This window comes from Podarcis melisellensis, assembly GCF_964234715.1.
Source record: "Podarcis melisellensis genome assembly, chromosome: 5".
In the NCBI taxonomy this organism is placed as follows: domain Eukaryota; kingdom Metazoa; phylum Chordata; class Lepidosauria; order Squamata; family Lacertidae; genus Podarcis; species Podarcis melisellensis.
Genome location: NC_138537.1, coordinates 66,318,794 through 66,334,455, shown reverse-complemented (window position 1 = coordinate 66,334,455; position 15,662 = coordinate 66,318,794). Strand labels below are relative to the sequence as shown.

Below are 15,662 nucleotides of genomic sequence, written 5' to 3'. Positions count from 1 at the left end.
AGAAACTTAGATGTGACTATGCAGGTGTCCTGTTCTTACCAAGAGAGGAGTGAGGGGGCTCAGTTTCATAATATACTTGGGGCAGGACAGCTGTCTAGCAAGATCAAAAAAAACCCCAATGCTTATGGCAGCATTTCTGAAAAAAGCAAGACAGCTGTCTAGTCACATCAGGAGACTTGAGCTGGTCTGTTGTAGCAGTCAGGCAGCAAGTTTTAAATAGCCATAGTCAATATATTTCCATTTTTTTTACAAACATATATGTGCTTAAAGCAATTCCATAATCCAGAGAACATATTCATGTTTCTTCTTCTTCCCAAGCTGGGTTTAGGGATGGGACTCCTCAGGCTGACAGGTATACACTGTGTCTTCTGATCTGAACATTAATTCATAAAGTTGGCTATGATTCCCTATTTCAGTATATCAACAGTCTATAGTCACTGGATATTAGGTGATTGTTTCACTTCTCATTAATTGAAGTGCTCACACAGAATGAACCTGCATAATTTTATCTGGTATTCTTGGCTGCAACTCCACATACTTGGAAGGAAGTTCCATTGATTTCACTGACATTTTCTTCCAGTTAAGTGTGCAAAGTCTTGCGATCAATTATATAATTGCAGTTTTGAACTGAGTGCTGACTTGAGAGTGTCCTGAAGATGCATATGAAGTTATTTTCCAAAGTAACTCCAGTTGTGTGCTACATTGCAATTCCATTACTAGTACCAGGAAAAGGTCACTGTTAGGTACCAAATATTAGGTGCCTGCATTATCTTCTACAAACACGAGAGACAGAGAGAGTTTCTCAAGCAATCTGTCTTCGTGAAAATATGTGACTTTAAAAAATAAAAAAGGTCCCCTGTCTCATTTTGTACAGTATGCCAGATTTCATCTGGAGTGGAATATGCACAGTTGAGCTATAAAAACCTTAAAATAGAGGTTTGTAGAGAAATTGCTTACAGAATTTTTAGGAGAGGCAGTGTTACATCTCCCAAAAGTATACTGCCAGCCAAGCAAAATTCCTTCACGTTCTTCATCAGTACAAATGACATCTAGCATACACGAGCATCACCTAGTGTGCAGTGAGAGGCTTTCTTCTTGCCTTACACTTGAATGTGCAGCTAGTCTAATGGGGTTGTATTCAACTATGCCCTACACAGAGTACACCCACTGAAATAAATGAACCTAAGTTAGTTATGTCCATTAACTTCAATGGGCCCATGGTATAGTTCAGAAAGAACGTTGGGAACACTGAGTCTCTGCCCATTGGCAGAACAGCATCTACACCTTGCAATGCATTCTTGTTTTTATGTGGTCTTTTGGGCACTTGCTATTATGATCATGTTTGCATTGTATTGGTGTTGTTCGATCCCCTTTGGTTCTTTTCGGGGGTCATTGTGTCTTGGCTCCATTTTACTCCTCCCCCTTTGCCCCCAATGCTGTTCAGCCCAATTAACAATGACAATGTAGGTTTGTTGTGATATCATGATGCTATGTCTGATGCAATGTCATTGCAAATGTCACCCCTCTAAAGAGCAATCCGGTGGGTCACTACAACCCAGGCAGTGAGCCAAGCAAGACATCCCACCATGGCAGTGAGATCGCATGTGGTTCAGAGAAGGCAAAGAAGGAAGAGGAAACTGTCCTCCCCATGCACTAAAAAATCATTATCAGGAAACAAAAGGGCACTGGGGGGGAATCAGAATGTTCATATTCCCCCCCACACACACCAATAAATACTTTTCTGTTTTCTTGCCAATAATCATTTATCTGTGTCTAATATGCTAATATTGGAGTAAATATTAAATAATGTCCCGTGCAGCCCTAGATAGGAATAGAATAGCCTTCTCAAGCATGGTGCCCTTGAGATGTTTTGGACTAAAGCTCCCACTACAAAACATCTGGAGGAGGCATCAGTTTGGAGAAGAGACATGGCAGCTTGATCTTGCCTGTTTTACTTGCTATTATCTTTTCTTTATTTCATTTTAATATTCAAGATTTCTGGATGGCAAACTCCTGGATATCAATAAAGAATTCCAGCCGTACCTTGGGCAAGGAGGACGTATTTTGGAGATCCGCACTCCAGATGTGGTGGCCAATGTCAAGAAGCAGGCCCAAGCCGTAGGCTACACAGAAGGGGCCTTGCTGGCTCTGGCTGTCATCATCATCCTTTGCTGCATGCCTGCTATTTTAATAGTTATGGTCAGCTACAAACAGTAAGTATGCCAGCACTCTGTTTACATCAAAGATGAAGGACTGGGCTGTGCTTGGTGGCAGGTTTCATACTTTTGGTCACATTTCCAGCATGCACATTTGAGGAGCCCTTCCCTTTTAGGCTCCAGGTTCCACTGTGTCTCTTCCTCACCAAGAGCATTTACAGGAAAAACTCAAGGCTCTACCATCCTCGGAAACAGAGGCTCACCATTTGGGGGCAAGGCCCAGGACTAAAAGGTAGAAGATATACGTCACAAATAAGGTTCCAGGTTTGTTCCCAAGACTTTAGAAGAACTAACAATTCAGCCAAATGAGCTATGGGTTTCTTTTCAGCATACATCAGCTGCCTGTAGGTACCAAACCTTCTCCATTTCTTCTCATACAACCTGATCACCCTTTCATCATGTTCTGAAAAAGGCCTCTCACTTTCTGGTATGCTTCAAGGGATCATTGGTGCAGCAATCCAGTTTTTTTCCAGGTTCTGCAACATAGATTTTCTGCACCCCCTCCATCTTTCAGATTACTTCCATCCTGTGAGTTCTAAATTTCTCAGTGTGATCCCTCCGAGGGAGTTGCAGGAGGTCAAAATGAGCCATTTCAGTGGTGGTTCCCTGCTTGTAGAATGCTCCTATGCCCTTTTAAAATGTGGGGTTTTTGGGGGAGAGGTTATTGGGTTTTTATTTTGATTATATATTTTGTGGTTTTATATTTTAATTTTGTTCTGTGAACTTCCCCAAGACCTCCGGGTATAGAGTGGTATATGAATTCAATAAATAATAATAACAATAATTTTAGACACCAGGCAAAAAATGTTTCCTTTTACCCAGGCTTTTGGCCCTTAATTTGGAGTGTTTTAGGTGTTTGTTGTTGTTAGTATTGTGGTTACTATTATTTATTAAATCTATATACCACCCTTCAACAGAGGATCATAGGAAGGTTTACAATATAAAAACACAAGAATACATACCATAGGTAAAGGGACCCCATACCATTAGGTCCAGTCATGACCGACTCTGGGGTTGCGGCGCTCATCTCGCTTTATTGGCCGAGGGAGCCAGAGTACAGCTTCCAGGTCATGTGGCCAGCATGACTAAGCCGCTTTTGGCGAACCAGAGCAGCACACGGAAACGCCGTTTACCTTCCCGCCAGAGTGGTACCTTTTTATCTACTTGTACTTTAATGTGCTTTCGAACTGCTAGGTTGGCAGGAGCAGGGACCGAGCAACAGGAGCTCACCTCATCGCAGGGATTCAAACTGCCGACTTTCTGATCGGCAAGTCCTAGTCTCTGTGGTTTAACCAACAGCGCCACTCGCGTCCCTTAATACATACCATAGTAACAACCAAAAGCAATAACTCTCTCCCACCACCAGCACATTTAAAAGGCCATAGATCGTTTAATTAGCCAAAGGCCAGGGGGCAGGATATTAGGGATCCAGACATGCTTCCCTGGAAAAAGCATTCCACAACCAGGGAGCCACTGTGGAAAAGGCCAATTTTCGTGTTGCCGCCCTCCAGACCTCTTTTAATGGAGTAGGATGTGTTCAACCTGCTTTTTGCATGTGTGGATGCATTCTTAAGTTTTTGATTTATTTTGGCTTTTATACTTGGCTTTAACGTTTGTATTTTGAACTATTTTGTTGTATTACAAAGTTTGTCAGTTGCTTCATGCCTCTTTTGTGAAAGAGCAACTAATAAAATTTAGTAAGATTAATAAGGATATGAATAAGAATACCTTGATAGTTTTTAAAGCCATATTCAATAGTACTCCTGTGTACATGTCACCTGTGATCTGTACTAAAATAATAAGGAAATATGTGTATTTTCCTCTTCTCCTAAGGTTTTGCTATGCTTTAATCACCATATATCAAAGCTAGCAAAATAACTATTCAAGTTAATGCAAGAATTAAAGCCAAATGAACATAACTGTCATCGTTGGTGCACATAAAATGGAAACATTAAGAATTGCTTTATATTAAAATTGTGTGTGTGTCATAGCTACATTTTTCAATACTTTCCAGGCCACTGATCAGCTCAATGAATTAATTTTTGCAGATTGTAAAAAAGCACAGTAAAGTTAAATGAATTTTACACTACTTGTTTTCCAGGGTGAAATAACAGTGTTGCAGCACTGCTCAGTGCCTCCTTGTATAGTTTGCAAATAACCCAAAAAATTATTGCTGCTCATTTCTATTAGGTGGCACCTCTGAAATTTTGGTATCCTGTACTGAAGAATAAATCAGTGGTGAACCACAAATTATGAATTAATGAAAGTAGAGTGGCACATTTTAAATGGACCTCAAAATGGAGAACAGCCTTGCTATTACCGTATTTTTTGCACCATAACACTCACTTTTTTCCTCCTAAAAAGTACGGGGAAATGTCTGTGCGTGTTATGGAAGGAATGCCTACGGGTGGCATGCCTACGGATTTTCCTCCTCTAAAAACTACATGCGTGTTATGGTCGGGTGCGTGTTATAGAGCGAAAAATACGGTATTTTTAATTTCCTTTATATTATATCTATAATTTGAATTCAGAAAGTAATTGTAAGACTTATTTTTTCATCTCCTAACATTTGAAAGCAGCAACTCTAGTTGGAATTGCTGTTTTAATCACTGGGTTTTTTTGTTTTTTAAAAAAACAAAAAACAATACCAAACAATCAAAACATTCCAAATACCACATTGAGAGAGACAAAATACATAAGTGACCCACACGTCCCCATTACACACTGGAAATAATAAATCTATAAATGCCAAACATATAGGATTGATTACAGCAACAGATTTGTGAAGTTAACCACAGCCATCTTTAAACCTTAGAGATGATCAGTGACATGATAGCTAAATGAAGAAAATCCAGAATATCAATATAAAGTTCAGAATAACTACACTTGATCTTAGCCAAAAGGCCGAGAATAACATAACTTTACAGAACAAAAGTGAATGTGTTTTAGGTTCTTCTTGTGAGGAATTAATGACAGAAATTAAGATAGATCAGCTATAAAATGTATCACTGATAATGTTGACTCTAACTACTCTGCAATGTTGTGCTAGTTTGTTTAAAGGTGCTGTCTTCCAAACCTATCGTGCCAGTTTTTCATAGTTAACAAGTGATCACTTCTCCATGAGACTGCAATCTCCATCTGGGCTGCTTTCAATAAATTTATTATTAACGACTTAAACAAAACATTGGCTTTTGTAGACTGTCTTTAGCCAGTGAAATTCTTAATGCATTATTTTAAAAACAAACAAACCTTAAGTAATAAATTGACAACTGCAAAGCATGACCCATTCCCTGCTGGAAATTCCATAGGACCACTTGAAGACCTTTGCATGCCTTCTTAGCCCTAAGCCCAGTGCACCAGTAAACTATTTGCTTGCACACCACAATAAATGGAACTATGGCTTCATAGGACTACATGAACATAGAAGCTCCCAGAGAGGAGCTTACAGCCACTTTGCTCTTCCACAATCCTTAGCTGAGTGTGCCATGGCAGTCAAGCCAAGGTTCTACTTAGTGTGTCATCTAAATCTACAGTTGGGGTTAAGCTCTTTCTTCCTTAACCACAAACAGTGGCCAATTTACATGTGATTGTTTTAAAGGAAAAAAGCTTGTGATTGTTTTAAAGGAAAATGGTGGTTCTTCTCTTATGATGGTGTTTTGTCATGTGTGGTTTTCCTGGGGATAGTAAAATGCTTAATTTAATTTGCATTGCCTGATCAGTGATGCCTGTTTAGTTTATTAATTGATTCCTTAAGACTCTAGTACTATACACATTTACTTGGGAGTAAATCCCATTGAAATCAACAGGGTCTACTTCTGAGCAGACCTTTATATGATTGCACTGTTAACTGACTAACCCATTAATGTTTTAGCCCTAATGTGATTTGTACAGTTAAATTTAATACCTTATGAAATTTATTAGATTTCACGATGTGAATTATTTTTACTAAGTGAAACTCACAACTTTTGTTCTCTGTTTTATCACTCTGCATAACAAAACAGATTTAAAGAGTAAGTATTTATTTTTGGCCTTGTTTCAAATTCATTACATAGGATAAATAAATATCACTGGGGATTGTGGCCTGAAGAGAGGGAGGGTGGCCGAGGAAAATTCCCAAGGGCCAGATGGAAAGAACTTGAGGGATACATTCTGCCCCCAGATTTTCCACCCCTTGGCTATTGCATGTTGAAAGCAGAGATCATATTGAAATACGGGTCTCTATATGCCACTTTTAATATTAGCTGAAGTATTCCTACGGAAAGCAATAAAGTTAAACTATGAAAATGGCATATATCAGAGTATGCCTAGATTTTAAAAGAGACAGGATAATTATGTAGCCTGTATAGTGTAAGATAAGAGTTATCAAGATAGATAGATGATATAGATGATAGATAGATGATAGATAGATAGATAGATAGATAGATAGATAGATAGATAGATGATAGATAGATAGATAGATAGATAGATAGATAGATAGATGATAGATAGATAGATGATAGATGATAGATGACAGATGATAGATGTGTTGTACTGCATGGTGTGTTTGTGTGTGTAAAGGAAGTACACTTTCTTAAAAACTGCTGAATCTTGAACATGGCTAGGAATGACAGAGGAAAGAATAGTATAATCGCCTTAAGAATAAATCCCGGTGTATTTTCCTAACAGAGACTAATCAATACATGGATTGTTAGGTCAGCAGTAACACACTGAGATAATCTGGTTTTATCTGCTCTGTAACACAAATGCAGCATCTTTTCTTAAATTTACTTGGAAATGAGCTCCATTGAAAACATCATTCGCTTTCATGTTTAGGTATCTCAGATATCCATTTTCAAGAGTGAGAGGTGATATTTAAAACTCTTTCAGAACTCTCACTAAAGGATATTTTATCATAACTTGAGTTGCATACAGTATGTCAGAAGCAAATAAAATCAAGTCAGGAGCCAGATTTTATTCTGCCATGTGGTGCATTCAAATTCTCTTCTTAGTATTGTCACCAATCACGAGGTGAAAAACTGCAACAAATATCCCTTTGGGGGCTGTTGCGGCTGATGTGTTCTTGGTGGGAGACCATGTGTGACACTCTCCATTTCCTTTCCATGTGACTCACCAAAGGAGACAAGCAGAATGTGCAAAGACAGCTCGAATCCAGATGGCCTTACCAGCTGGCAAACCAGCAAGCACTCCTGCGCATAATCTCTATGAAGAACTCGGCGACAGCACCATGTAAGTCCTCATGATGTTTGCGGTTTAAAATACTAGCAATTCAAAGTATAGTTCTGATGCTTCGGAGATTACAGTTGACAATGTTGCGTAATTTCAAGAACAGAGAAGAATTAACAAGCCACTCACCTTCCAGACAGCCAAATATCAGTGGTGGGCAGAGCCAAAGGCAAAAATGGCCAAACCAACAGATGTAACCCTTACCTTTTTACAGTGCTTTTTGTTTCTAGAAAAATAGGTGCCAGTACTCACCATGATGTGGTTACTGTAAATGCCACACTTTTTAACAACAACAACAAAGTGATGCTGGTACTGTGTACCCTTGAGTGCCCCCCGAATGAAAGAAAAGGCACTGCTTTTGTACCATAGGCAACAGGCTAGCCATGTAAAAGACAGGTTTCTGTGTTCCCCACCCACACTTTTCCCCACCCAAGCAAACAAGAGATGTTATCCCAATTTGGTAACACATCACAGAACAGGATCAATGAAAGACATGATATTATATATGAAAATGTGGTTTATAAATATTTAAACAAGAAATAAATGTGACCTGGGGAAGGTCCTGAGGGTGCATAGAGATCCATGGAGGGCCACATTCAGTCCCTGAAGTTGAGGTTGTAAAATGGCTTGGTCATAGCAATGTTGGTCAATTCAGCATTGATCATTTCTGGAATGCATTTGAGGCCCAAGGTTACTCTGATTATACTGTCAACTTGGTAAGAGATGCTATTACACCAAACAATGCACATTTTTGCCCTTGTTATTCTAGTAAGTCTTATAATCTAGTACATGTAAACGTCTTTATGATGCCCCCCTTTTTTTTACATAGGGAGAATGTTTTTGTTTGCTCGTTTGTTTAAATACAAGGCAATTATGGGAAGGATATGTTTGCTCAGGGTTACTGATGCCAGTTGCATCCAGGAAAAATCTATCTCAAATAGCATCATATACCGGTAATTTTCTCCAAAGCATTTTTTAAAAAAACCACTTTAACAACATGTTTGACAACAGCGTATCATTTCAGAAATAGTTTACAGCTTTTAAATGCTGGGTGTGATCCAGCATTCACTATCATCAATAGAGAGTTGGCTGTAGAAGCCTCCATGTGTGGGCATACCTGGGCAGCAAGCCATGCCTTGGCAATATCATTTTTTGCTACAATACCTTTTTTTTCATGATCCGCAGCTTATTGGGTCTGGGCTACCCCTTCTGTGCAGATTATTCCTGCTTAGAGCATGTGGGCAAAGCCAAGCTATGGTGGGAAGATTGCCCAGGCAGATCCTGTGCCAATAAGGGGTTGTTGCACCAATTTCTAGGAGTCACCACATCCTCGGACAATTGGAATGGGGGGAGATTGATAGCCCATGAGCTTTGTGGGTCCTAGCATTTCTCACTGGTCGCTGTATCCCAAGTGACGTGCCAGTTAAACTGACTTTCAGGTATCAGCAAGAGTCAAGGGTTGGTTGTCAAGACCCAGGGAAGTTGCCAGCCTAGGATAGAAAGATAAAAAGTGTGGTCAGAGCCAGGTCAAGTTCTAGGGAAGGGAGCTCAGGATCTGAGGGAGCAGAGCCAGTGATGTCATCAGAGTGGAAACAAAACAAGTTAAATCTGGAGGAAGCAAAATATGTCACAGCACCAGGATTCTGTACTGCTGCCTTCACTGAAACGCTACTCACACTATGAAGCTGGTTCTGACACCAGGGTTTTATGGCGTAGAGTCAATCCACCATGGAGTCAGCTGTAAATGATGGAAGTGATATTCAAGCAGGCTGGTATTTCAACCAGAAAATTGCATTCTTGACATACAAAACTTGGAACGTCTAGCTTGCCCAGGAATTAGTGCACGGGTGATGCAGGAGGTAATCTTCCATTATTTACTATGTGGCCAGATGAGTCCATGGCCCTGTAAGGGATGTGATGCCATCCACCTGTACCACAGCATAGGAAGCTCTCTCCTTCTAATGGGTTGTGATTGTAGCTATATACATCAGAACTTCCTGACCACCCCCATACCTCATGCAGAAGTTCTGGATAGTGCTCAACAAAAAATTTAAGAAAAGTGTGCGGTCACCAGGCTTAGGGTCTGTACATTTATGAATAGCACATGTGAATAAATTAATCTGTTGTTCTTTTTCAAGAGAGTGTGTGTATGTGTTTTATTAACTTCTGCATTAAAGTGGAAATTGTACGAAAGGTTATCATCACTATCATCACTGTCACTTGCCCAGAAAATGTCATTACTTATGACATTTCATAACATTTCAGCCTGTTTAGTCCTTAAAAATTATTGAGTGCAAAATCCCAGTAATGAGGGAGGGAGAGTTTCAAGAGGGAGGACAAGGTTGTCACAGGGGGTGAGGAACATGGTATGCATGTACAGAAGTTCTAATGTCCAGATAAAGATCGGATAGAGCTCAAAATCCAAAGAGTCCAAAATCCAGTCCAGCACTCTATGCAGCACTGGGAGCCAATTATGAAGATGGCAGTGGAATGAGGTTGTTTTTAGAAATGGGACTTACTTCAGGAAGCCTGCTGTGCCCAGAGAAGTTACTGAGAGACTTTGTGGATTAAGAACGTCTTGCTTTGCTTAACTGTGTTGTATTTAAACCTCATCGGTGAAATTGTTTTTGTGCAAAACAATAACTTGTATCGCTTCAATAAGTTCTTCAACATGAAATTGAAGTGCCAATGCTTCTGTGATCTCTCCAAATTTAAATGATAGGTGCTCTGAAGAGGACATCTGCTTCTAATTGCTTTTCTGATTTTCCCCGTATCACTCATTCTACTTGTTTTCTCTTGTTTTCTCATTGTTGGCTTTGGATTTACTCATAATATACACAACTATATACATGAACTAACATTTCATTTCATTTCATGTCTCATTTCTTCCTTTTCCTCTGTCTTTGGACACATAGGCATCAGTAAGTAAACTCAAACCATTGCGGGTAATATTGTAGCAGATGGGGAAAGTAGTTGATTTTTGTTACTGAGAATTGCAATTATTTCCTAGTAATGTAGTACCTGGAAGACATTTATTTCTAAATCATTCAATGTACTGCGTTCCAAAGGGTAGTAGGGCTAAGGAACTGAAAGCATTGTCATTGCACTGGGTGAGAAGACATTTCTGGTGAGTAGATTCTATCCCCTTCAGCTTGTTGGCACCTCTAAAATTTAGAGGCTGTAACCTGAAAACGTGCATTTACTGGAAGGCTCATTAACGCCAATGGGACTGATCGCTATTGAGCAGCTTAAGCTTTGCAATCATCAAATCACCAAAGCGTAGCATTTTCATTTCACCATGTCTGCAGTTAGGCTAAGCCAAAATGGATTTGAGTTATAGGGAGCATAGAGCATAGCCTGCCAACCACTGCTCCTGAAAGCGCCTTGTTAGTGAAGTGAGCAGAGCTTGCACAGGAGTATCGCTTAGTGGGTTGACTCATTTAAATACAATTTCCATTTGCTCTTGCAAGGAGACCACATGGCACAACTGCCATGGTGATGCCGCTGAGAAGTGACTCATCCCACACTAACCCCATAATCTTACAACTACTCACCATATCAACAGAGCAATAGACTCCTGATCCCACTAGGAATATGGAGCATATGCACAGCATGTTACCATAAATCCATGATGTTTCAGATAGAACAGGGATTAACAGCTGTTTTGGTGACCATAAGGACTGTTCTAGCCCATTTGCAACGCAAACCTCCCAGTCCAGACCCTTATGTTTACAATAATGCACAACCGAGTTCTTATTCATATAGGTGCCCCTATGCATATCGACTCAAGGGGCAGCTCTCAACATGAAGCTGTCTCCACCATTCAGATGAATGATAAAGCCCTTTCTGTGGCTGAGTCCATGTGTACTTCAGGTCTCTGAAGCCAAAAGAAAGCACTAGACTGGGAACTTCCCTCACAATCTACTGTCCTGTCATTTTTATTTCTTTGATCCCCACTTACTATAAGCAAGAACCTAGACACCATGTGCACTCCTTGAAATAGATCTCATACACAATGCCTCTTTGTCATGGCTTTTGAGCTTTCAGGAGAAAATTCAGATTTATAAAAAAGCATTAGCTTTTGAAAGGCATTTGTTTAAATTAAGAAGATCAAAGTTTACCTTATTTGCCTTCCCTTGGTAAGAGAAGTGAACCACTTCCCTTAGTAAATAAATAAATGTCTTGTGTTTGTAGCTTAATTACATATAGATTAATTACATGTAGCTCTAGATTCTTAGATATCCTTAGAAAGCTTTAGACGTCACTGTTTTTTGTTCACAGCATTCAGATTATATTTTCTCATTCAAATCAATGTCCATGCATGCTTCCTTACCTGTGATTATTTTCTTTCTTTCAAGTCTTTTTCTTCTCTATCAATTTCAACAAAGCAGGGGGAAAAAGTCAGTCTTCGAAGAAGGGGACCGTCAGAGGGCTATAAGCAGCTTTGCCTCTCGTGCTATTGAGGCCCACAAGCAATCTAATATCAATGGAACATTGAACAATAACTTCCCCAAGTCTGCAAGTAATGTTACGCTTTTGTCTGATGAGAACCCATTGACAACTCAGAACCCTCTGTACATGGAGGGTGCGATCCAGGGTTCTTCTTATTCTGGGGTCCTGCCAGAGAGAAAAGATTTTCTGTCCCCCTTTTCTCCCAGAAAGTTAGCCTTGAAAAATTCTCTGTTGGGATGGCCTTTGGGAAGCATTCATCGGGCGTGGACTCTACCAACTCGTCTTCCCAGAAGACAACTTTCTGATGCTTTGAGTAGGGCAGTCATTATGGACCCAGTTCAGTGGGAGCAGGAGAGAATCAGGGCAGAGAAGGAAAGGGCAGGGATTCAGCACCGCAGAGCCGACGTTGGCAGCCCAGTCTTTAAAAAGATAATTGGCACAAAGATATCAGTCAAAGAGAAAGCAAGGCAGTTTGAACAACAGGCCCTGCAGGAAATGAAACAAGTGAGATCCCGAGATATGAAAAGTTTGCGTTCACCGACACATAGCAGCTGCACTCAGGATGGAGAGAGCTCACTTGAGTTGTCTACCGAAAGCCTCCTTCCATCTCCTGTCCATCTCTCGCCTTCTTTTTCCTCCCTTAGTCCTTACTCTGAGGTGGTTGAACTCGACACGTCTACTATACCTTCTGTGATCATAACTCACCATGATGCTCCCGAACATTTGTCCCCTCCACCAACTCACAAGCCCATTCCTCCTTCCTTTAGGATCAAAATTCCTGCTCGCCAAAATCTTTTACCCTATCAGTCTACTGTGGAAGCAGTGGAAATCATTCCTGATCCACCCAAAACCCCTCCGCCGCCGCCACCGCCTCCATCTCCCCTCCCCCCACCACCAGCTCCTCCCCCGTTGCCACTTCCATTTCCTTCCCCTCCTCCCAGCCTTTCCTTATCATCTTCTTCATCTACTCTAAGCACTCAGCTCCTCTCCCCTGCAAAACACACCAAGTCACCCTCCAAACAAGAAGTGGTCTGCATCCCTGATTTACCTGACCCTCCTCGCCGGGAGCTGAAGGGGATTCTTAAAAACATCCAGAACTTAGCAGATATTGAAAAATCTGTGGCCAATATGTATAGTCAAATAGACAAAAACCACATCTTACCTAAGCACATCGCCAAGCTGAGGCCAGTTGCGACGCCAGAACCACCAAGTACACAAACGGTGACTGAGACTGAGCACAGCCAGCAGAATGGAAACTTGAGCTGCATAGTGGAGGAACTTGAAAAAAGATTCCCATCGCAGTCCACTGCATTATGACAACCCTGTGTATGTTGCCTGATGTATAACCTGGTACCATCGCAAACCTGTTGCCCAGGACCCCAGCATCCACAGAACTGCTTTGTCATCATCACTGAGAGTTTCTCTTCTCTTTCTCCGCTGTTTCTTCCTGACTTTGCAAACCTGCAAATCCATAATAACACCCTTCTTCAGCTGGTCCAGATGGATTAATTTTATGATGCTTATTTCCCTATGGGAGTGCTGTCCTTATCTACTTTTTCAAAAAGTACTGCTTTTATTTCTTAGGTGGAGGAGGAGGCATTCCAGAACTAAAATCAGCGGACTGGAAGCACATGTTAGCTCAGATGCAATGCTAAATGGGGAGGTTTTTGTTTATCGGGGAGGGGGCATCCTTCTGTCAAAAGCATTTGTATCAACAAGCAAAGCAACTACCCTGCAATGCAAAGAGGGGTTGTGGTGTCTTATTGCTTTCACGTTAAAATGTTCACCAGGGGAGAGCTCTTAACTTTTCACTGTAAGGTGTTGGATGTCACTGGAAAGCAAGAGATAGCAAGCAAAACAGACTCAGCAAAAAAAAGTGGGGGGGAGGAGGAAAGCTGAAGTTATTACAATAACGTATCATCTTGTTCTGTAGATTGGAGAGGATGGCAGGCTTGTCATGTTGATAAAGGTTTTCTGATTTGTCGTTCCACCTTCTCTTCCTTCTTTCTGTAATCCACAGCATGCCTTTCATTACTTTTTCATATACTGACACTGCATATTCTAAGACTTCACGTTTGTAATTTATTTTGTGTAAAAAGCATTTTATAAAAAAAGAAAGAAAATATTCCTATTAAAACACAGAGTTTCCCCATTCTGCATGCTACATTGCTCAGCATATTTCTTTCACAAAGTCCCCCTCCCCCAATTTCATCAAATCTTATAAAGTAATTTGAATCATTATTACAAAAAGAGGGATTTATAAGTGTGCAGGTTTTTTGGTGGGGTAGATTTTGCAGGCATTTGGCTTGAAGTACTCCAAATGAAACCTATTTCTTAAATGATAATTTTATTAAATTGGGTAGCTGGCTCTCTGAATACATGACAAGCTAGAAGAAGAAAAAAGGCTAAAGGCCAAAATAGATGGAGAAGCTAGAGCTATATAGGCAAATATCTGCCATTCTGTGGTAAAAAGCAGAGGGAGGGGCAGGGAATTATTTGGATCATGGGAATAGCACTGGGGAGATGGAGATTGAATATTTCCCCTCAAAACAGCTTTTAGCTATAGAGTGGGGGGAAGAGAGGTGTCTATACTGCACCAGACTAGCTTGCAGAGGAAAGTGGACTTCAGAAGCAGTTTTTCATAAAATGCAGAGGTCCGTCAACCTGAGCCAGGTGTAAAATAGTGATTGGCAGTGGAAGGGGGCAATTCTCTTAAAAATAAGGAATAAGGAATAAGGAATAAGGAGCCTCTGATCATATTCACAGACCAGGGATTTGTTTTCAGTATCAAGAATGAGCTCACAGGTCTGCAATACACAAAATCCACTTGGTTTTCCCCCTCAGCTTTCTTCATTTCAGTAGCCTAGTTTTTTTTTAGAAGAGGGGGGGGCAATTTTTAAATTGTTGCTAGTCTTGAACAATTAGTGAGTCAGAAACCCTTGGTTATCTACGGAAACTCTCCAATGTCCTACCTTCTGTCCATCTAGGGCAGGGGTCAGCAACCTTTTTCAGCTGTGGGCCGGTCCACCGTCCCTCAGACCATGTGGTAGACCAGACTATATTTTGGAAAAAATAATGAACGAATTCCTATGCCCCACAAATAACCCAGAGATGCATTTTAAATAAAAGGACACATTCCACTCATGTAAAAAGATGCTGATTCCTGGACCGTCTGCAGGCTGGATTGAGAAGGCGATTGGGCTGCATCAGGCCCATGGGCCTTAGGTTGCCTACCACTGATCTAGGGCATAGGAAACAGGGTGACTTCCATCAGAGAAAGCATTGATTCCCCTCTTCAACACCATAGCAAAAGAGTCTCACTCTGGATATTCTTTCCATGAAAGAAAATGACAGTGGGTGATTTAATCGCAGATCTTTGCTGTTGTACCCTGATTAGGATGTGAGTTCATCTCATCACATCTTTCCTCTTTCCCCTTCAAATCAGAATAATTATATTAAAACTAATATTTAAGAGAAGTGTTAATGAACAGTGTCAAAAGAAAGCATGTATTTGGAGCGAACTTTAAAAGCTTAAAGCCAGTTTGTTGGGCTAATATTATCAGTCATGCACAGACAAGTAATTACAAGGGTACTTTAGTTAAAGGTCTAAAAATATGCCGCTTTTCTTCACCGTCTGGCTTTTTCTCCAGTGGCTCTTGGGACAAGTATGGATGGCTCAATCAAAAATTGCTGAAGGTAGATTCTGTTTTGTCCCAGAGCCAAGCGCTGCAAACTTCATCACTTGAGTTCTGCTGACACATTAGAAAATGC

At 40.6% G+C, this 15,662-nt stretch overlaps 1 protein-coding gene across 18 annotated transcripts in view; it reads left to right on the top strand.

Annotated features, from left to right (window-relative positions):
• PCDH15 (protocadherin related 15) overlaps positions 1–15,662 on the top strand; it is a gene marked incomplete at its 3' end in the record, with an annotated part of 626,354 nt that overhangs the window by 590,597 nt on the left and 20,095 nt on the right. For 17 of the 18 annotated variants that reach the window (XM_081912931.1, XM_081912944.1, XM_081912932.1 and 14 more), the window contains 2 exons: positions 1,995–2,213; positions 7,332–7,442. In XM_081912931.1, the coding sequence (XP_081769057.1) occupies positions 1,995–2,213; positions 7,332–7,442 (330 nt within the window). Of the gene's footprint in view, positions 1–1,994; positions 2,218–7,331; positions 7,443–15,662 lie in introns of those variants that run through there. The other variant, XM_081912939.1, reaches the window with a different exon arrangement.